This window comes from Chiloscyllium plagiosum, unplaced genomic scaffold (genome assembly GCF_037043375.1).
Source record: "Chiloscyllium plagiosum isolate Xiang-an unplaced genomic scaffold, Cpla_swu_hap1 HiC_scaffold_52, whole genome shotgun sequence".
NCBI classification, from domain to species: Eukaryota; Metazoa; Chordata; class Chondrichthyes; order Orectolobiformes; family Hemiscylliidae; genus Chiloscyllium; species Chiloscyllium plagiosum.
The window spans coordinates 232,263-254,104 of NW_028270190.1; the positions used below are offsets into that span (position 1 = coordinate 232,263).

Genomic DNA, 21,842 nt, shown 5'->3' on the forward strand with positions numbered 1-21,842 from the left:
GCATTTTTGTGTATGCTTGGTGCTACTCCGGCTGTACCCTCCTGCACATTCCACAAAACAAGTTTGATTCCATCGTTTTATTATAAGGTTTGAGTGGGGAGTATGCGCAACAATATGTTGCCGATTTTGATGGAAGACAATTTTGTTGCTGTTGATCTCCGACCGGGCTTCATCGAACCTGAAATTGCTAGATCTGCTTGAAGTCTGTCCCATTTAGCATGGCGACAGTGCCAGATAACACATTTGGATGGTTTTTAAGTTCGTCTCGCCAAGAACTATGCGGTAGTCACTCTTGACAATATTTTCTTGTGCAGATGCATCTGCAGTCGGCATAGTGATAAGGATGAAAGCAAGTGTATTTCACCCCCTCACCACCTGTCATGGCCCCATTCTAGCAGCTTTATCTTTAGGACCCGAACAGGTCGATTAACAGTGCTACTGCTAACACACTGTCTGTGATGAATATTGCAATTCCCCACACATCCATTGTACATTTTGCATACTTGCCTGGCTTGATGCTTATCCCATACATTGTGCAGCATGTAGCAGTCCTGATTCCTCAGTTGTGGTAATCAGCATAAGTTTTCTTAACCATGTTTAATCTGACGTCAGAAGATGGTAAGGGACTCGTGTCCATGCAGAGGACTTCTAGGTGAACTTCATTCTGATTTTAGTCCACTGTGCCGCCACCTCTGCTAGGACTGTCCTGCAAGTGGGACTGGACATATCTACTATGGCGATGGTGACATCTGGTTAACTGTCTCCACGGTGGACGATGTAAGCAAGATTAGACTAATAATGGACTAATCTGTGAAATAACTTTGGCAAATTTATCACTATTGTCAGGTGTTAGTAAGGAGCACTTTGCAGGGTGACAGGGCTTATTGGACTATCATCTTTCCCAGTGCTTCGTTTGAAGCCAGGCGATCCATCTGGATTTGTTTCTTTGTTGAAATGTTGAAGCGATTGGTGCAACAGGATAGATTGTTAGGCCATTTCAGAGGGTATGAACGTCAAGAACGTTGCTGTAGGTCTGTACTCACTTGCAGTTCAGAGCAGATGAAGTGTCCTTCCCTGAAAGAGAATACTTAGCCAGTGGCGTCATTTTTTTTCAGCAAATGCACATGGATTCATGGCAATCAGTAGATTCTTCAGGCCAGATATGTTACTTTGCATCAAATTACAATTTCACCATTTGCAGTTTGAAGATTTGAAAACAGGTCCCCAGAGTGTTCGCTGAGTCTCTGGATTTCTAACTCAGTGAAAATACTACTGGGTTCTTGCCTCCATGAAATACATGGCACGCTGGGAATTATTGAGAAATATCTGAATTAAAGAGTTCCATCTTTGAATCATTCTTATACTGTGTCTCCATTCCTTCAGATCCACACACTGCTGAACATGACAACAACGTGACATATTCAACTCAGAAACCGACGGAAAGTTCTTCATCAAACAGAGCAGTGACGGCAGAAAGAGGTAACAGCCAGAGCTGAATCGCTGAAAAGTATTATTTACACAATAGCAATTAATACACGCAGAGTTATGTGCCAGGTGGTTTAGGCGGGACAGAAATGGTGGATAAAAATGGATGGGATTTGCATTTTTGTATAAGGCGAGTATCACTGCAGTAATCAGAGATGAAATAACTGAAGGATCACCCAGTGAGGCTTTGTGGGTGGAGTAGAGAAATAAGAAGGGGATGGTGACATTACTGGGGTTGTATTCTAGGCCCCCAAATAGTCAATGGGAATTAGAGGAACAAATATGCCGGGATACTGGGGAGACTTGCAGAAGCAATTGGATTGTTGTAGTCGGAGATTTTGATTTTTCTGACATAGACTGGGAATCCCATAATGTTTAGTGTTTGATGGGGTGGAATTTGTTAAGTGCGTTCAGAAAATATTTCAAAATCTGAATACAGAGTTCCGACTCGACATGGGACAAATCTTGACCGACTCTTGGGAAATAAGGCAGGACAGCATAACTAAAGTGATAGAGGTGGAACCCTTTGGGATCAGTAACCATCATTCTATTGACCTTAAAACTGCTTATTAAGAAGGACGAAACTGGTCCCCAGAATCAAGTTCTAAATTGGGGCAAGCCGAAGTTTGATGGAATTACACAGGATTTGCAAGAGTTGATTCGAGTAGTTTGTTTGCAGGGAAAGGCAAGCAGAAGGCCTTTCAAGTGCGATAGTTAGAGTACAAGATCTATATATTTCTTTGAAGGTGAAGGGCAAGATTTGTAGGAATAATGAACCATGGAAGCCAAGATATATTGAGGCTTTGACCAGAAAAAAGGACATGGCTCAGTTGCAAGCAGCTGGAATCAAGGGAATTCCTAGAAGGATATAGGAGAAACAGGAGTTTACTGAGGAGAGAAATCATGAGGGCGAAAGTGGGCACGAAATAGCGTGGGTGAGTCAGTTATGGAGAATCCAAAGAGGTTCCTTAAGTACATTAAAGGAAAAAAAATAACGAGAGAGATAATAGGACTCCTCGAGGAGCATAGTGGACATGTATATTTGGAAGTGCCAGAGACGGAGAACGTCCTCAATGAATACATCTTCTTTATGTTTATGGTGGAGAAAGAGTTTGGAACTGAGCGAAATTTGCGGTCATATATTGGGGACATTCCTTCTCAGCACAGAGGTGATATTGTACGCACTATAATGTGTGAAGGCGGATCAAACTTCTGGTCCCGACAAAATATACGCAAGAAGAATTCAAGAGACCAGAGAAGAAATTTGGGGGGACCCAGCTGGCAGTCCCAGTCTATGTCAGTCATGGGTGAGGTCACGGATGACTCGAGGGTAACGAATGTCATACTCTGTTTCAACAAGGACTGCAAATAAAAACCTGGGAACGATAGACCAACAATCCTAACATCTGGTATACATAACTTACTTGAGAAAATTCTGGGAGGTAATGTATGCATGAATTTGGAAAGGCAGGGTTTGATTAGGAGTCATCAGCATGGTGTTATGCGTGGGAGATCATGCCTCACAAATTTGTTAGAGTTCTTTGATAAATTAACCAGGAAGGTTGACGATGACAAGGCGTATAACCTTGTCTATATTGATTTCAGTCAGCTCTTTCATAAGGTCCCACTTGCTAAACTGCTCTGGAAAGTTAGATTGCATGGAACCTCGAAGAATCTGGCAATTTGATGCACACTTGTCTTCATGATAGGAAGCAGACCATAATAATGGAAGGATGCTGTTCGGACTGGAGGCCTTTGAATCGCGGAAGGCCTCGGGGGTCGGTGCTGGGCCCAATCCTGACTGTTATCTATATTAATGATTTGGATGAGAATGTACAAATCATGATTAGCAAGTTTCCAGATGACACTAAAAGAGTCAGTGAGGATGTTTGGCAGCAGAACCTTAAACATCCGCGGAAGTGGGCTCAGAAATGGAAAATGGAGTTAAATATAGAGAAGTGTGTGGTGTTGCATTTTGGAAAATCAAATCAATGTTGGATTTTCACGGTGAATGGTAGGGCCTTAAGGAGTGCAGTGAAACAGAGGGACCTTGTGGTTCAAGTGCACGATTCTCTGAAAGTTTACTCACAGGTAGACAGGGCGTTGAACAATGTTTTGGGCACATTGGTGTTCATCCGTCAGGGTATTGAGTATAGACGTTGGAAGCTATGTTGCTGTTGCACGGGACGTTTTCGAGTCTGCACTTTTGGGCTTGTGTTCAGTATTGAGCCAAAGTGCACTGTGAGATTCCATTCCAAATCTGCTGCATCTTATGCACCAGGTTGGGGCATCTCTATGATTTATATATCTCTGATAATGCGTCAAATTTCCTTGATACATTCCCTCTCAGTCGAAAGAGCACGTTAATTCTCCGACTGACACTGTCATGAAGATCAGAGCAATCACACTTTTGGTTCGCTCCACAAGTAGCTGCAGGATTGAAATCAGAGCACTGAGTGTAAGATGCACGCCAGAAAAGGAGTGTGATTTTTTTTTTAAATGAAGGTTTGAGGTAAAGTTACTTGGAAAGGTTCAATGAAGTCACTGAAATGAATATATTGCACTGACTGCCGAGAATATGTTCTAATGATTACAGTGAATAGAATTTTTTTTGGTGTGACTTGTACAATTTGACTGAAGCAAAATGCATTTGGAGATGTCGCTAATTAGAGTGCCTTGAAACAGAATCCTATTCCTTTGATGTTCTTATCATGAAGCAGGACTGGGTGATGCTTGCATTTTGTTAGCGTAACTGTGATATATTGACAGGGAAAAGACCAATTGTTCAGAATTGGTCTGTATATTGAGACAGAGAGCTGTGATGTCTTGACCGCTAATTAGTTGTGTTCTTCTTTCATGTGACTCCGAGATGTATTCGCATTTCTTTCTTGCAGTGGGAAGACTTTCATCAGCTCTGGGACCTGTAGGTATAAAAACTCCAAACTCCCCTGAGAAATCGTCTTCCTTATCCATTCCATATTTATGACATATAGTCCACCATTCTGATCACATCTCTCCAACTATACTTTAAACTTAATTGTTAAATTTCCTTTAAGTCGGAATTACACTTTCCATCTCCGATTGATTCTTTCATGACGTCAAAAATGCAAACACTCCTTCAGATACATTCCACAAATATCTGTAACATTACATCAAGGAGTGTCTCTGTACTTTATTAAGGTTTCAGTACCGTGTAAGTGCGGGGTAATGCGACTTTTTTCAATTAATTCTGTGGAATGATTTTTGGGAGATTCGTAATTAAGGCACCACAGGGAACGGAATGCAAGGATTCAGTTGTATTATCGGCAATGATTATTGGGCGGAGGGGTTTGCATGTTGATTGCTGTGACTTGTACGCGTAGATTGTTTCAAATATAAGTTGATGGCACATGTCTAACGTTACGTCCCTTGGAATTTGATCCTATTTTTCTATGATGTCATCATGCAGAAAGGACTTGGTGATGCTTACATTTTGTCATTCTCATTTTGAGGTAGTGACTGGGATTCTTCTCTATATTGAGACTGGTAGATGTCATGCCCTCAATTGTCTAGTTCTCCTCTGTTCCGTATGTCCGAGACATACTTGCATTATTTTATTGCATTTCCAAAACTTCCAGCAAGTCATGGAGCTGTCGGTAAAACAACCCCAACATCCTCTGAAATATCGTCTTCCAAACCCGTTTCATCTTCTGCACTACAAAGCACTGATATTCAGGTTATGCCTCAATTTTGATTTTTAAATTCTCTCTTAGTCGGGCTGGATGTTTTCTGATCGATATTTTCGTGACATTGAAAACAATAACACCTTCTGATAGGTTTGACAGTTGCTTATAAGATTTAGTCAAGGACTATGTCCTTTAGTAAGTTGCTGTGCGGTGTGGACACTGTGCAAAAGGCGTGATACACTCTGACACCATTTACTGGAACTCTTGCTCTGAATTGTGAACCGCAGCACATACCACTCAGAACAACAGGCCGAACTTAGAGTTCGTGGACTGCAATCGTGTGACGGATGTGACAGAGTGACTGAGGGAAGTGCGATGCATGGACTGAGAGAAGTGAAATGTATTGACTGACGGGCGAGTGATGTATTGATTGAGGGGAGAATGACGTATTGACTAAGAAAAGAGGTATGCATTGACCAGGTTAGTGGTGTTCAGCAGTGTGATGCTGTGACTGAGCGTAATTGGAAACAATGAATGAGGGGAGTGAGATTAAGTGACTGAGGAGTGTGAACTTGAGAAAACGCTGGTGGTGAAATGTAGTCACTGAGAGCAGTGGAAAATTGTGACAGAGGAAGCTGTCATGTCATTTGAGGTGGAGAGTGGGATGTAGTGACTGAGGTAAATCGGATTAGTGGCTCATCTGTGTAGAATATCATATCAGAAATGGGTTTTACGATGTTATTGAGCATAATGCCATTTAGAGATTGAGGGAAGCGATATGCAGTGACTGAATGAATTGCGTGTTCGTGAGTGATGGTAGTGTGATTGAATAACTGAAGTGAACAGAAGGTGATGCATCAAGCGAATCGATTAAATTACTGCAGTGAATGTGTTGGTACCAAGAGGAATGGACTTTTATGGGTTAATGCAGTGGGATGTAATAACTAAGCAGACTGAGATACAGTGACTGACACGTGTGTGGACCTTGTGACTGAGAAAAGTGTGAAGTGACTGAGCGAAGTGGGATGTCAAGGACTATGCTATAGATCTGAACGCACTTGCAGTTCAGAGCAGATGAGGTTTCTTTCCCTGAAAGAGATTAATTAGCCAGTGGCGTCATTTTTCCAGCAAATTAACATGGTTGCATGACCATCAATAGATTCTTCATGCCAAATATGTTATTTTGCATCGAATTAAAATTCCACAATCTGCAGTTTGAAGGTTTGAAACCAGGTATCCAGAGTATCTGAATTAATAATAGTGAAAATACTACTGGGCTCTTGCCTCCATGAAATACATGGCACGCTGGGAATTATTGAGAAATATCTGAATTAAAGAGTTCCAACTTTGAATCATTCTTATACTGTGTCTCCATTCTTTCAGATCCAAACACAGCTGAACATGACAACAGCGTGACAAATTCAACTCAGAATCCGACGGAAAGTTCTTCATCAAACAGAGCAGTGACGGCAGAAACAGGTAACAGCCAGCGCCGAATCGCTGAAAAATATTCTTTACACAATATCAATGAATAAAAGCAGTATAATGTGCCAGAGCGCAGGTGGTTTAGGTGGGACAGAAGTGGTGGAAGGAAGGGAATGGGATTTGCATTTTTGTATAAGGCGAGTATCATTGCAGTAATCAGAGATGAAATAACTGAGGGATCACACAGTGAGGCTTTGTGGGTGGAGTAGAGAAATAAGAAGGGGATGGTGACATTACTGGGGTTGTATTTTAGGCCCCCAAATAGTCAATGGGAATTAGAGGAACAAATATGCCGGGATATTGGGGAGACTTGCAGAAGCAATTGGATTGTTGTAGTCGGAGATTTTGATTTTTCTGACATAGACTGGGAATCCCATAGTGTTTAGTGTTTGATGGGGTGGAATTTGTTAAGTGCGTTCAGAAAACATTTCAAAATCTGAATATAGAGTTCCGACTCGACAAGGGACAAATCTTGACCGACTCTTGGGAAATAAGGCAGGACAGCGTAACTAAAGTGATAGAGGTGGAACCCTTTGGGATCAGTAACCATCATTCTATTGACCTTAAAACTGCTTATTAAGAAGGACGAAACTGGTCCCCAGAATCAAGTTCGAAATTGGGGGGAGGCGAATTTTGATGGAATTGCACAGGATTTTCAGGAGTTTATTTGCAGGGAACGGCAAGTGGAAGTCCATTAAAAGCCAGCTAGTTAGAGTCTATATGTTTCTTTGAAAGTGAAGGGCAAGATTGGCAGGAATAAGCAACCCTGGAATTCGAGATACATTGAGACGTTGACCAGAAAAAAAGGAGACATGGCTCAGTTGCAGGCAGCTGGAATCAAGGGAATTCCTAGAAGGATATAGGGAAAACAGGAGTTTACTGAGGAGAGAAATCATGAGGGCGAAAAGGGGCACGAAATAACCATGAGGATTATGGAGAATCCAAAGAGGTTCCTTAGGTGTATTAAAGGAAAAAGAATAACTAGAGAAAGAATATGACTCCTCAAGGAGCGGACATGCTTGTTTGGAAGTGCCAGAGATGGGCAAGGGCCTCAATGAATACTTCTCTATTTTTACTGTGGAGAAAGAGTTTGGAACTGGGCGAAATTTGCGGTCATATCTTGGGGACATTCCTTCTCAGCGCAGCGGTGATATTGTATTCACTGTAATGTGTGAAGGTGGATAAGTCTTCTGGTCCTGACAAAATATATGCAAGAAGACTTTAGGAGACCGGAGAAGAAATTGCGAAGGACCCAGCTGATACCTTTTGCATCATCATTAGCCACGGGTGAGGTCCCGGAAGACTCGAAGGTAAAGAATGTCGTACTCTGTTTCCATAAGGACTGCAAAGAAACATCTGGGAAATATAGACCAATAATGCTAACATCTGGAGTCGATAGGTTCCTTCAGAAAATTCTGGGAGATAATGTATACGTGAATTTGGAAAGGCAGGGCTTGATTAGGAGTAGTCAGCATTGTTTTGTGTGTGGGAGATCATGCCTCACAAATTTGTTAGAGTTCTTTGATGAATTGACCAGGAGGATTGACGATGGCAAGACAGTTGAATTCGTCTATATTGATTTCAGTCAGGTCTTTCATAAGGTCCCACTTGGGAGGCTGCTCTGGAAAGTTAGATTGCATGGAACCTCGAGGAAGCTGGCAATTTGATGCACACTTGTCTTCATGATAGAAAGCAAACCATAATAGTGGAAGGATGCTCTTCTGACTGGAGGCCTTTGAATCGCTGAAGGCCTCGGGGTCGGTGCTGGGCCCAATCCTGACTGTTATCTATATTAATGATTTGGATGAGAATGTACAAATCATGATTAGTAAGTTTCCAGATGACACTAAAAGAGTCAGTGAGGATGTTTGGCAGCAGAACCTTAAACATCCGCTGAAGTGGGCTCAGAAATGGAAAATGGAGTTAAATATAGAGAAGTGTGTGGTGTTGCATTTTGGAAAATCAAATCAATGTTGGATTTTCACGGTGAATGGTAGGGCCTTAAGGAGTGCAGTGAAACAGAGGGACCTTGGGGTTCAAATGCACAATTCTCTGAAAGTGTAGTCACAGGTAGACAGGACGTTAAACAATGCTTTGGGCACGTTGGTGTTCATCCGTCAGGGTATTGAGTATAGACGTTGGAAGCTATATTGCAGTTGCACGGGACGTTTTCGAGTCTGCACTTTTGGGCTTGTGTTCAGTATTGAGCCAAAGTCCACTGTGAGATTCCATTCCAAATCTGCTGCATCTTATGCACCAGGTTGGGGCATCTCTATGATTTATATCTCTCTGAAAATGCCTCAAATTTCCTTGATACATTCCCTCTCAGTCGAAGTACACGTTAATTCTGCGATTGACACTGTCATGAAGGTCAAAGCAATCACACTTTCAGTTAGATCCAAAAGTAGATGCAGGATTGAATTCAGGGCACTGAGTGTAAGATGCATGCCCGAAAGGGAGTGTGATTTTTTTTAATGAAAGTTTGAGTCAAAGTTACTTTGAAAGGTACAATGAAGTCACTGAAACGAATATATTGCATCGACTGCTGAGAATATGTTCTAATGATTATTGGGAATAGAATTTTTTTTGGTGTGACTTGTGCAGTTTGACTGTTTGAAATGGAATGCAATTGCAGATGTCGCTAATTAGAGTGACTTGAACAGAATTCTGGATCAGTGGTGCTGGAAGAGCACAGCAATTCAGGCAGCATCCGAGGACAGGCAAAATCTGAACAGAATCCTATTCCTTTGATGTTCTTATCATGGAGTCTGAATGGGTGATGCTTGCATTTTGTTAGCCTGTGATATATTGACAGGGAAAAGACCAATTGTTCAGGTTTGGTCTTTACATTGGGTCAGACAGCTGTGATGTCTTGACCGCTAATTTGTTGTGTTTCTCTCTCATGTGACTCCTAAATGTATCAGCATTCTTTTCCTGCAGTGACAAGACTTTCACTGCTCTGGAACCTGGAGGTATAAAAACTCCAAAGTCCACTGAGAAATCGTCTTCCAAATCCATTCCATATTTGTAACATACAGCCCACCATTCTGATCACATCTCTCCAATTACACAGCATGCAGTGACCCAGTTAGTGGTGTTCAGTAGTCTGATGTTGTGACTGAGCAGAGTTGAAAACAATGAATGAGGGGAGGGTGATTGAGTGACTGAGGAGAGAGAGGTGGATTAACTGATGCTGTTGAAATATAGTGACGGACAGCAGTGGAATATTGTGACAGTGGAAGCTGTCATGTCCTTTGAGAAGGAGAGTGGGAGCCGTGACTGAGGTAAATTAGATTAGTTGTTCCTGTGTCTGGAATGTCATGTCTGAAATTAGTTTTACGATGTGATTGAGGGTAGTGCCATTTAGACATTGGGGGAAGCGTTATGCAGTTACTGAAGGATGGAAAATGCTGTGACTGAGGGAATTGTGTGTTTGTGAGTAATGGTAGTGTGATTAAATAACTGAGGCGAGTGGAAGGTGGTGTGTCAATTGAATGGATCAAATGATTGCAGCGAATCTGTCGGTTCAGAGGGGGAATAGAATTTCGTGAGCTAATGCAGTGGGATGTAATGACTAAGCAGACTGTGATTCAGTGACTGTCAGGTGTGGGACGCTGTGACTGAGGTAAGTGTGATAGAGTGACTGAGCGAAGTGGGATGTCAGTAACGTTCCTGTAGATCTGATTATTTTTCATCGATTTAAAATTCCACCATCTGCAGTGTGAAGATTGAAAACAGATCTCCAAAGCATTCACAGATTCTCTGGATTAATAACTCAGTGAAAATACTATTGCATTCTTGCCTCCATGTGATACATGGCATGCTGGGAATCATTGAAAAATGTCTGAATTAAAGAGTTCCATTTTTGAATCATTCTCCATTCCTTCAGATCCAAACACTGCTGAACATGGGGACGACATGACATATTCAACTCAGAAGCCGATGGAAAGTTCATCATCAAACAGAGCAGTGACGGCAGAAACAGGTAACAGCCAGAGCTGAATCGCTGAAATGTATTCTTTATGCCATAGCAATTAACACAAGCAGCGTATTGTGACAGGGTACAGGTGGTTTGGGCGGAACAGAAGTGGTGGAAAGAAGGGAATGGGATTTGCATTTTTGTTAAGGCAGTAATCAGAGATGAAATACCTGAAGGATCACCCAGTGAGGCTTTGTGGGTGAAGCTAAGAAGTAAGAAGGAGATAGTGACATTACTGGAGTTGAAATGTGGACCCCCAAATAGCCAACGGGCAATAGAGAAACAAATATGCATGGACACTGGGGAGACTTGCAGGAGCAATTGGATTGTTATAGTAGGAGATTTTAAGTTTTACGACATAGACTGGGACTGCCATAGCGTTTAGTGCTTAGATGAGGCGGAATATGTTAAGTGCTGAATCAGGTGGAGAAACTGCATGATTTATATCTTTCTGATAATGCCTCAAATTTCCTTGATATATTCCCTCTCAGTCGAAAGTACACATTAACTCTCTAATTGACACTCTCATGAAGTTAAAAGCAATCTCACTTTCAGTTAGATCCACAAATAGCTGCAGGATTGAATTCAGGGCACTGACTGTAAGATGCATGCCCGAAAGGGAGTGTGATTTTTTTTTTGAATGAATGTGTGAGGTAAAGTTACTAGGAAGGGTGCAATGAAGTCACTGAAATGAATATGTTGCCCAACTGCCGGAAGTATGATCCAATGACTATTGCGAGTAGGATTTCATTTCGGTGTGACTTGTGAAATTTGACTCTTTGAAATGGGATGCAATTGCAGATGTCATGAATTAGAGTGCCTTAAAACAGAATCCTATTCCTTTTGATGTTCTTATTATGCAGCAGGACTGGGTGATGCTTGCACTTTGTCAGCCAAAATGTGATATATTGACAGGGAGAAAACATTTTTTTCAGGATTGGTCTTTTTTTGAAATGGACAGCTGTGACGTCTTGAGCACTAAATTAATATGTTCGTTTTTCATGTGACTCCTAGATATATTTGCATTTCTTTCTTGCAGTGAGAAGACTTCCAACAACTCTGGGACCTGAAGGTATAAAATCCCCAAAGTTCACTGAGAAATCGTCTTCCAAATTCATTCCATCTTTTGTAACACATAATCCACCACTCTGATCACATCTCTCCGATTACACTTCAACATTAATTGCTTAATTGCCTCTTAGTTGGAATTACACTATACATCTCCGATTGATACTTTCATGACGTTAAAAATGCAAACACTACTTCAGATACATTCCACAAATATCTGTAACATTACGTCAAACACTGTCTCTTTTCCTCACGAACATTTCAGTACGGAGTAAGTGCGGGGTATTGTGACTTTTTTCAATGACTTCTGTGGATTGTGATTTCTGGGAGATGCGTAATTAAGGCTTCACAGGGAACGGAATGAAAGGACTCACTGGAATCATCGGCTATGAATATTGTATGTTGATTACTGTGACTTGTCCGCGTTGATTGTTTGAAATAGAAGTTAATGGCACATGTCTAACGTTACGAGCCTTGGAATTTGAACGTTTTGTTTGGATGTTGTCATCATGCAGATAGGACTGGGTGATGCTTGCATTTTGTTGTTCTAATTTTGATGAAGTGCCTGGAATTAGGCCAGGTATCCAGGACACTTCTCTATATTCAGACTGATGCTGCCAGGGTTGGAGGATTTGATCTATAGGGAGAGGCTGAACAGGCTGGGGCTGTTTTTTCCTGGAGCGTCGGAGGCTGAGGGGTGACCTTTATAGAGGTTTACAAAATTATGAGGGACATGTATAGGATAAATAGACAAAGTCTTTTTCCTGCGGTCGTGGAGTCCTGAACTAGAGGGCATAGGTTTAGTGTGAAAGGGGAAAAGATATAAAAGAGACCTACGGGGTAACCTTTTCATTCAGAGGGTGGTACGTGTATGGAATAAGCTGCCAGAGGAATTGGTGGAGGCTGGTACAACTGTAACATTAAAGAGGCATTTGGATGGGTATATGAATAGGAAGGATTTGGAGGGATATGGGCCGGGTGCTGGCAGGTGCGACCAGATTGGGTTGGGACATCTTGTCAGTATGGACGGGTTGGACCGAAGGGTCTGTTTCCATGCTGTACATCTCTATGACTCTATGGTAGATATGATATCATGCCCACCATTATGTGGTGCTCCTTTTTTCTGTAACTCCCAGAGATTCTTGCATTCTTTTATTGTAGTTCCAAATTTCCAACAAGTTATGGAACTGCATGTAAAATAATTCCATCATCCTCTGAAAGATTGTCATCCAAACCGTTGCATCTTCTGCACCAGGGAGTACTGATATTCGGATTATACCCCAAATTTGATTTTTAAATCCTCTCTTAGTCGGACTGGATGTTTTCCAATGAGTATTTTTGTGACATTGAAAGCAATATCACCAATAGGTCTGACAGTTGGCTGTAATGTTGTGCCAAGGACTCTGTCTGTCCTTCAGTAAGTTGGTATGCAGTGTGGAAAAGGTGTGATGTACTCTGATACAATTTTTAGAACAAGAGCTCTGAATTGTGAACCACGGCACATATCACTCAGAAGAACAGGTCAGACTGAGAGTTCAAGAACTGCAAACTTGTGACTTCCGTGACGGAAGTGAAATGTATTGACTGAGGGGAGAGTGAGTATTAACTAAGAAGAGAGGTATGCAGTGACTAAGGGAGTGATGTTCAGTAGTGTGAATGAGCGTAGTTGGAAACAATAAATGAGGGGAGAGAGCGATGGATTAACTGATGGTGGTGAAATGTAGTGACTGAGAGCCCTGGAATATTGTGACAGAGGAAGTTGTCATGTCATTTGAGGTGGATATTGGGATTAATGACTGAGGTGTGTAGGATTAGTGGCTCCTGTGTGTAAGATATCATGTCTGAAATTAGTTTTGTGGCGTGATTGAGGGTAGTGCCATTTAGAAATTGAAGGAAGTGATTGCAGTGACTGAGGGATGAAGGATGCAGTGACAGAGGGAATTGTGTGTTCTTGAATGATGGTAGTGCGATTGAATAACTGTGATGAACAGAAGATGTATCAAGCAAATTGATTAAATTACTGTGGTGAATCGATAGGTACTGAGGGGAATACAATTCATGAGTTATGGCAGTGGGATGTACTAACTGAGCAGACTGCGCTACAGTGTCTGAGACGTGTGGGACATTTTGACTGAGATGTGTAATAGAGTGACTGAGCGAAGTGGGATGTTGTGACAGACGTGAATGGGATTTGGTAGCTGGGACAATGTGATTTAGTGACTGAGGCGATATGGATGTAGAGACTGAGATGTGTAAAACGTAGGGCTGAGGTGCAGTGGATCGGAGTGACTCAGTGTGAATTGGGACATTGTGACTGAAGCATGTAGTGTCTGCAGGCAGTGGGAACATATTAAATGAGATCCCCACTATGCTTTGACTGAGTGAAGGTGATGGCTTTGGTGAGCCTTGTAGTTTCTTGGGAAACTGTGATCCTGTTCTTTCAGAAGGCCATATTTGTAATTAGGGCAGCGTGAGTTTTTCACTTTCTCAATCTTGTCTGTGACGTAGTGACTGCGATCAGGCCGATTATTCACAATTGTTCATGTTGAGAACGACCTTCGTGATTTCCCATACTCCTTTATGTTGTGTTTCTCCTTGGTATTGCTTCTAGCCATGTGTTTTCATTCCTTCATTGCACTTTCAAATGTTTCAACAACTCGGGGATCTAAAATTCTAAAAATTCCAAAGACCACTCAGAAATGTTATTTCAAATCTTCTTCTACAACAGATATTACGACACCATTGTTATCTCTCAGATTATTCCCCAACATTGATTCTTAAGAAAGGAAAGAGATGTACGTAACAGGAACAGGCCCTTCAGCCTTCCAATCCTTTGCCAATCATCATGTCCTCTCTGAACTAAAAAAACAAATCGTCATCCCTTATTTGGTCCGTATTTCTCTATTTCCCTCCAGTTCCTATAACCATCCAAATGCCTCTGAAATGTGGCCCATGTGACTGCTTCAGTAACCTTTTCTGGCAGTGCATAGCCATCTCCTACTCCTCTCTGCATCAAAAACTCCTTCGTACATCTCACCATCTCACATTGAGCCTGTGCCCCCCGCCCTTGTAATTGAAACAAAGAATAAAGAAAATTTGCAGCCCAGGAACAGGCCCTTCGGCCCTCCAAGCCTGAGCCTATCCAAATGTACTGTCTAAACCTGTTGCTCAATTCCTAAGCATCTGTATCCCTCTGCTCTCCACCTACTCATGCATCTGTCCAGATACATCTGAAATGAATCTACCGTACCTGCCTCTACCACCTCTGCTGGCAACACGTTCCAAACACCCACCACCCTCTGTGTGAAGTACTTGCCCCGTGTATCCCCCTTAAACTTTCCACATGTCACCTTGAAAGCGTGACCTCTCGTTATGGAATCCTTCATCCTGGGAAAAAGCTTGTCTCTATCAACCTTGTCTATACCCTTCATGATTTTCTTGACCTCAATCAGGTTCCTCATAATCTCCTTTTTTTCTCATGAAAATAAACCTAACCTACTCAACCTCTCTGCATAGCTGGCTCCTTCCATACCAGGCAACATCCTCGTAAACCTTCTCTGCACCCTCTCCAAATCGTCCACATCCTTTTGGTAATGTGGCGACCAGAACTGTAACACAGTATTCCAAATGCAGCTGAACGAACGTGCTGTACAATTTTAACATGACTCTGAGGAGAGGAGCATGAATCTTGAGATTAGAGATAGAAGTTTGATTAGTCTGGATCACGTTGACATAAGTAGGAAAGAGATGTTGGGTAGGCTAGAGACTAGTTGAGCTCTTATACTCAACACCCCGCCCAATGAAGGAAAGCATACTATATGCCTTCTTGACCACTCTGTCCACCTGTGCAGCAACATTCAGGGTACAATGGACCTGCACTCCCAGATCTCTCTGCCCATCAACTTTTCCCAAGGCTCTTCCATTCATTGCGTAATTCGCTCTGGAGTTGGTCTTGCCTAAATGCATCACCTCACATTTGTCTGGGTTGAAATTCATCTGCCATTTTTCGGCCCAACTCTCCAGTCTATCTATATCCTCCTGTATTTTTTCACAGTCCCTTATGCTTTCTGCTACTCCACCAATCTTCGTGTCATTTGCAAACTTGCTGATAATACCAACGGTGCCCTCTTCCGGATCATCTATGTATATCACAAAAAACAGTGGCTCCAACACTGACCCTGTGGAACAACACTGATGATCTTCCTCCATTTCAAGAAACTCCCTCTAGCTACTACACTCTGTCTCCTGTTGGTCAACCAGTTCTTTATCCTCCTAGCTGGAACACCCTGCACACCATGTGATTTCACTTTCTCCATTAGTCTACCATGGGGAACCTTATCAAATGCCATACTACAATCCATGTATATGACATCAACAGCCCTTCCTTCATCTATCAATTTGGTCACTTCCTCAAAGAACTCTATTAAGTTGGTAAGGCACGTCCTCCCCCGCACAAAACCATGTTACCTATCACTGATAAGCCCGTTCTTTTCTAAATATAAACAGATCCAATCCCTCAGTACCCTCTCCAGCAACTTTCCCACCACCGAAATTAGGCTCACTGGTCTGTAGCTATATATTCCTACTACCCTAATTGTACAGGGGGAGAACACGCGCAACCTTCCAGTCCTCCAGCATCTCACCTGCATTCAAGGATGCCACAAATATATCTGTCAGGGCCCCAGGTATTTCCTCTCTCGGCTCTCCTCAGCAACCTGGGATAGAGCCCATCTGGTCCTGCTAATTTGTCCACATTAATAACCCCTAGCCTACCCAACATCTCTTTCCTACTTATGTCAACGTGATCCAGACTAATCAAACTTCTATCTCTAATCTCAAGATTCATGCTCCTCTCCTCAGTGAACACTGATGCAAAGTAATCATTCAGAATCTCACCCATTCTCTCAGGTTCGACACACAGCCTTCCTTCACTATTCTTTAGTGGACCAATCCTTTCTCTAGTTACACACTTGCTTCTTATATAACAATAAGATGCTTGGGATTTGCCTAAAATTTGTATTTCATGACCGTTTTAGAGCACTTGATTCATCGTTTAAGACCAGTCTTACTCTTCCTATATTCCTGCAGCGCCTGTTCTGTTCTTAGCTGCCCAGATCTTAGAGACGCTTCCCTTTTCCTTTTGGCTAGTCGTACAATTTTTCCTGTCATCTACGGTTCATGAATCTTGCCCTTCCTATCCTTCAACGGGATATGCCTTTCTGACACTATCTTTAACCTAGCTTTGAAAGCCTCCCACATATCAAATGTGGACTGCCCTACAACTAACTGTGTTCAAACCACATTTCAGAGCTCCGGCCTAATTTTGATATAACTCGTCTTGGCCCAGTTTAGTACTCTTCCCTTAGGACAACTCTCATCTTTATCTACAAGTATTCTAATACTTACAGAATTGTGGTCACTGTTCCCAAAGTAATCCCCCATTGAAACTTCTACCACCTGTCTTGGCTCGTTCCGCAGTACCAGGTCCAATATGGCCCTTTCCCTCATCGGACTATTGACATACTGCTCTAGAAAACTCTCCTACACCCTTCCTACAAATTCTACCCCATCCAGACCTCTGACACTAAGTGTATCCCAGTCAATGTTCAGAAAATTAAAATCTCCCATCACCACTAAACTAATGCCTCTACATCTTTCCATAATCTGTTTACTATTTGTTCTTCTATCTCACGCTCACTGTTGGGAGGGCTGTAATATAGGCCCAACAATGTAATTGCACACTTCTTATTTCTCAGTTCCACCCGTAATGCTTCGCTACCCACTATCTCCATAGTGTCCTCCTTTAGCACAGCCGTGATATCATCCCTGGCCAGCAATGCAACTCCACCGGCCCCTTTTATTTCCCTCCCTGTCCTGTATGAAGCATCTATAACGTGGAACATTTAGTTAACAATCATCATGCCCTTCCTTCAAACAAGTCTCTGTGATTGCAATAACGTCATACTTCCAGGCACCAATCCAAGCCCTAAGTTCATCTGCCTTATACACTAGACTCCTTGCATGAAAGTAGATGCATTTCAGTCCACCAGTTCCCTTGAGCTTATCCATTCCCTGGCTACTCTTCCCTTTATTACTGCTATCTTCATAATTCTTACAGTCTCGAGTTTCCACCTCGCTGCCTACTTGTTTTCTCTTCTGGTTCCCAGGCCCCTGCCACATTTGTTTAAAACCTCCCCAACAGCAGTAGCAAAAACTCCTCCAAGGCATTGGTTCCGGACTGGTTCAGATGTCCGTCCACTTTATAATAGTCCCACATTCCCCAGAACCGGTCCCAATGTCCAACAAATCTGAAGCCCTTCAAAGTGGGGAAAAAAACCCTGACTAGTAAATACTCTTTGAATCGAAATTACCTGTTCTTAGTACTGTATAGCAGTCTATCTCGGATAATCACCAGAATTCCATTTAAACTACTCCTCTGATTTAAGTTTTCATGTGATTAAGAGATGAGAAGTGTCACGATAAATCCTCAAAAACTTGTGTGATTGAGACTATGACTCAGTGCAGATTTCACTAAGAGGTCAAAGAGGGTTAGACACTAACAACCTTTACTTGACCTGGTTTTGTGATTCGTATATCATAGGAACAGACCAGTCACTTGAAATTTAAAACCTGCAAGGGCTTCCTGTTATTCTCCTTCTTCTAGCCCTTATCTTCTGCTCTTTCACACTCAGGTCCTTAACCGGATTATGCATTGTATCAATTATTTCAGATAATTCATAGCTTTAAAGGAGATTCCAGGCTCTGTGTAATGTTTTTATTTTATATATGTTGTCAAAATTATACTGATAACGTCAATCTACGTTCTCTCCTCTCTCTCGCCTCTTCTTCACCCACTCCATACTGTTCATGTCCTACTTTGACTCCATTACACTGACACTTGTTCCTGATTACATGATCGTTTAACGACCTGTTGAATGCTTCAACTGAGCCGAAAGCCTTCAGTCTTCTCGACGGTGCATCCCAAGTTCTAACTCCTCCTTTTGTACTTTCTTTGAACTTTTGAAACCATGTTTAAAACAGTGTCCGCTGGTTTTACAGCCAGTTATCAGGAGTAAGAGATTCACTCCATCTACTTCAACCAAATTGTGATTGTAAAAATCTTTACTCATCCTCTTTTGCAGCTTGTCCTGTTCAATGAAGTACATGGAAGGCTCCAGTTTTACAGTCGTTGCCAGTTGTTTGATTTGAAGTCACATCCACAGTGATGTAATTGGATCATTTGAACTTGTTGCCTCGTGTCATAACCATCTTGTTTTTTATGGTGTAGATCTCGTTCCTGTATGCGTTTAGGAAACATGATAAACATAACTTTACATTGCTCTGTGCAAAGCTCTAACCCTCTGTTCCATCATATCTAATTCTCCAACACCCTGTTCCAACATGTCATTTTCCTACTCTGTCGGTATTTCTATTCTCTGTCCGTATTTACACGCATCATAATCTCGACAGCTCTCCTTACATTAGTTATTTCCTCAATCCACATCTCACATGTTTGTCTTTCCTTCCAGAATCGACAAGCCCTGCAACAGAAGCAACTACTGAGTGTAAACGAGCAGATGATGAACATTTAACACCAGGTATCCAAAAGCTTCTGAGAGGAGAAATTCAACTTAATTGTTTCAGGCATTAACTTTAGAAAAACTCCGTCTCTCACATAATCATTGGTGCTTCGTGATTGAAACTCTCCTTGCGCCTGCGAAACACATGTCCACTCCAAGGAGGTACACTTAGGTCTCCGAATATAAGACATAGTTGAATAATTTCTGCAGCACAGCCTTTCGTCCTGTATTGTCTGCACAATTTCTTCGAAAAAACAAATCAATCCAAGACTTCTCGTAAATGTTCTACCTGCCACACTGAATATTTTTATCGATACTTAACAGTCCCCAACAGTGCAAGAAATATGCTCTTGAATCGCTATATTATCCAATGCCATCGATCCCCAACCTACCCTCTTGAATTGCTTTTCGTTCTTTTCCAGTAACTACACGTTTTCAGTTTGAGACTGTTGTGGCATGAGATGGAAAAGTGCTCCTGTCCATTCCCCGGATCAATACTGTCGACATCCATAATGACTTTGAAAGTGTCTTGATCTTCACCTCTCCAAAAAGAACAGTCCTAAATTAACAAAGTTATCTATGTTATTGAAGTCCAATGGCAGCAGATCCATTCTTGCAACTCTTTCCCTGTTCCTATCTAATGTCACGGTCTCACTCTGGATGTCCATCACCCACAATTGGATGCAATCATCCACTGAAGGCTGAAAGCATGTCTTACACAGCTTCATCACAACTTCTTTGATCTTCCGCTCTATGCCACCATAGATCAAGTCAAGATAGAATCATAGAACCCCTACAGTGCAGAAACAGGCCAGTTGGCACAACAATTCCACACCAACCCTCTGATGGGTATCACACCCATATTCTATTATTCACATTTCCCCTGAATAATGCACCTAACCTACACATTCTTGAACAAAATGGGTAATTACCAAGGCCAGTTCAGTTAACCAGTACATCTTTGGACTGTGGGAGGAAAAGTGACAGGTACAGAGGAAACGCACACAGACAGGGGGTGATTATGCAAATCGCACACAGACAGTCGCCTGAAGCTGGAATTGAACCTGGCACTCTGGCATTATACAGTAGTAGTGCTAACCATTGAACCATTGTGCCATGCAACTAAGCACCTGTGCCAAACAAAGTATGCGAATCGCTCCAGGCATACTTTAGATTTGTGAACTTGCACACATTATTCTCTGTACTTCTGATACTTTTTAAAATGTTTGTGGAGCCTTACGTTGAGAATATTTCTTAGCTATTACTCATATTCGGGGCTTTGACGTGTTGAAGCTGAGTCCATATCCTCTCAACATTTTAGTAATGCTGGATTTGTCAGAGGAAGATTGTGAACATATCAATGCCCATGTTCAAGTGATGTACATTGGCAGGAACAAACTGGACTCTCCTGAGAAGCAAACCGACTATCTTGAAAAGGTAAGGGGTTTGTTCTGCTGTTATACCCAGTTACTTCAACCCCTGATTAAATTATCATAGTCAGCATTAACTGATCATCCGTAGTTGTAAATTATAGCACATCCTGAGCTGCATCGTCAACATATCCCGTGATTGTTAAAATGACACTGATGAGTCTTCACTTTCTGATTCAGTGATGGAACTGTCATTGATGGATTGGGAGACAGCTCCTCATACCGCAGCATCTATATGAAGGGATTCCTCAGTCATTGATGGGACAGGAGTTCTCCTTATTTTAGACAAAATGGATATCAATGGTGAAAGGGGTTTAGTGATGTGTTCTGAATTCATTCGGTCAGTTGCAATATAACTGCAATTCCTCATTTTCATACCCGACTCCTCACCGAAAAAATTGCATCTCTCCCCAGGTACAGATGATGTTGAAAGATCATCTCCCATGCAAGAATCTGCTGCCAAAAGGAAAAAAGCCCCAATGACCACTAAAATGAAGAATATTCAGTGGTTGCCTAGCAACTGAGAACTAGATCAATGAATAGGATGTTGTCGGGGTAGGGCATTGGTGGACGGAAATTGTTTGGTGAAGGTGTTTGTGATATTGTGTGGCGTGTGTGTGATTGCGTTGGTAAAGGAGGCGGGGGGGGGGGGGGGGTTATGTACTGTGAAACATGCATTTTTGTATCCATGAAAACACTTTTCATATACCGTGGAGGGTGGACTGTTGTGTTTGTAAACAGGCTTTTAATATTGTGTGAGGTATGGCTTATTGTATTGGTGAAGGGATATGTGATATGGTGTTGGGTGTGCATCGGTCGTGTTTGTTGGAGTATTTCGCATATTAGACTTTTACAGGGGAAGAAGGAAGATGTGAACAATGTGAAAACTCGGGACCTGCAGAGAAAAACAAATTCAATCTCGATTCTTTTCTTTTACTTTACAGGCAACAGGGCAATCACAAGGGGTCCCTTCCAATAAAAAAAGACGATTTCTTAATTCATGCTGCCTTTGGATAGTACACAGGAATAGACAAATGTCATTCCTGTCAAAGGACTGTAGAAACAGATTGAAAAGTGGGGTTAAATGGTAGATTATTTTAAAAAGAAACAGTTGTGATTGCACTTAATGTCGTTCTTCAGAGAACGATTT

The 21,842-nt window shown here is 42.0% G+C and overlaps 1 protein-coding gene across 3 annotated transcripts in view; it reads left to right on the forward strand.

Moving 5' to 3' along the window:
* Positions 1-21,298, forward strand: part of LOC148134719 (pancreatic secretory granule membrane major glycoprotein GP2-like) — a 54,853-nt gene extending 33,555 nt beyond the window's left edge. For 2 of the 3 annotated variants that reach the window (XM_087985331.1, XM_087985333.1), the window contains 7 exons: positions 1,384-1,479; positions 6,534-6,629; positions 10,525-10,620; positions 11,654-11,686; positions 19,212-19,280; positions 20,584-20,699; positions 21,107-21,298. In XM_087985331.1, coding sequence (XP_087841457.1) covers positions 1,384-1,479; positions 6,534-6,629; positions 10,525-10,620; positions 11,654-11,686; positions 19,212-19,280; positions 20,584-20,699; positions 21,107-21,175 — 575 coding nt within the window. In that variant the 3' untranslated portion in view covers positions 21,176-21,298. The remainder of the gene's footprint in view (positions 1-1,383; positions 1,480-6,533; positions 6,630-10,524; positions 10,621-11,653; positions 11,687-19,211; positions 19,281-20,583; positions 20,700-21,106) is intronic. The other variant, XM_087985332.1, reaches the window with a different exon arrangement.
* Positions 21,299-21,842: the final 544 nt, after the last annotated feature.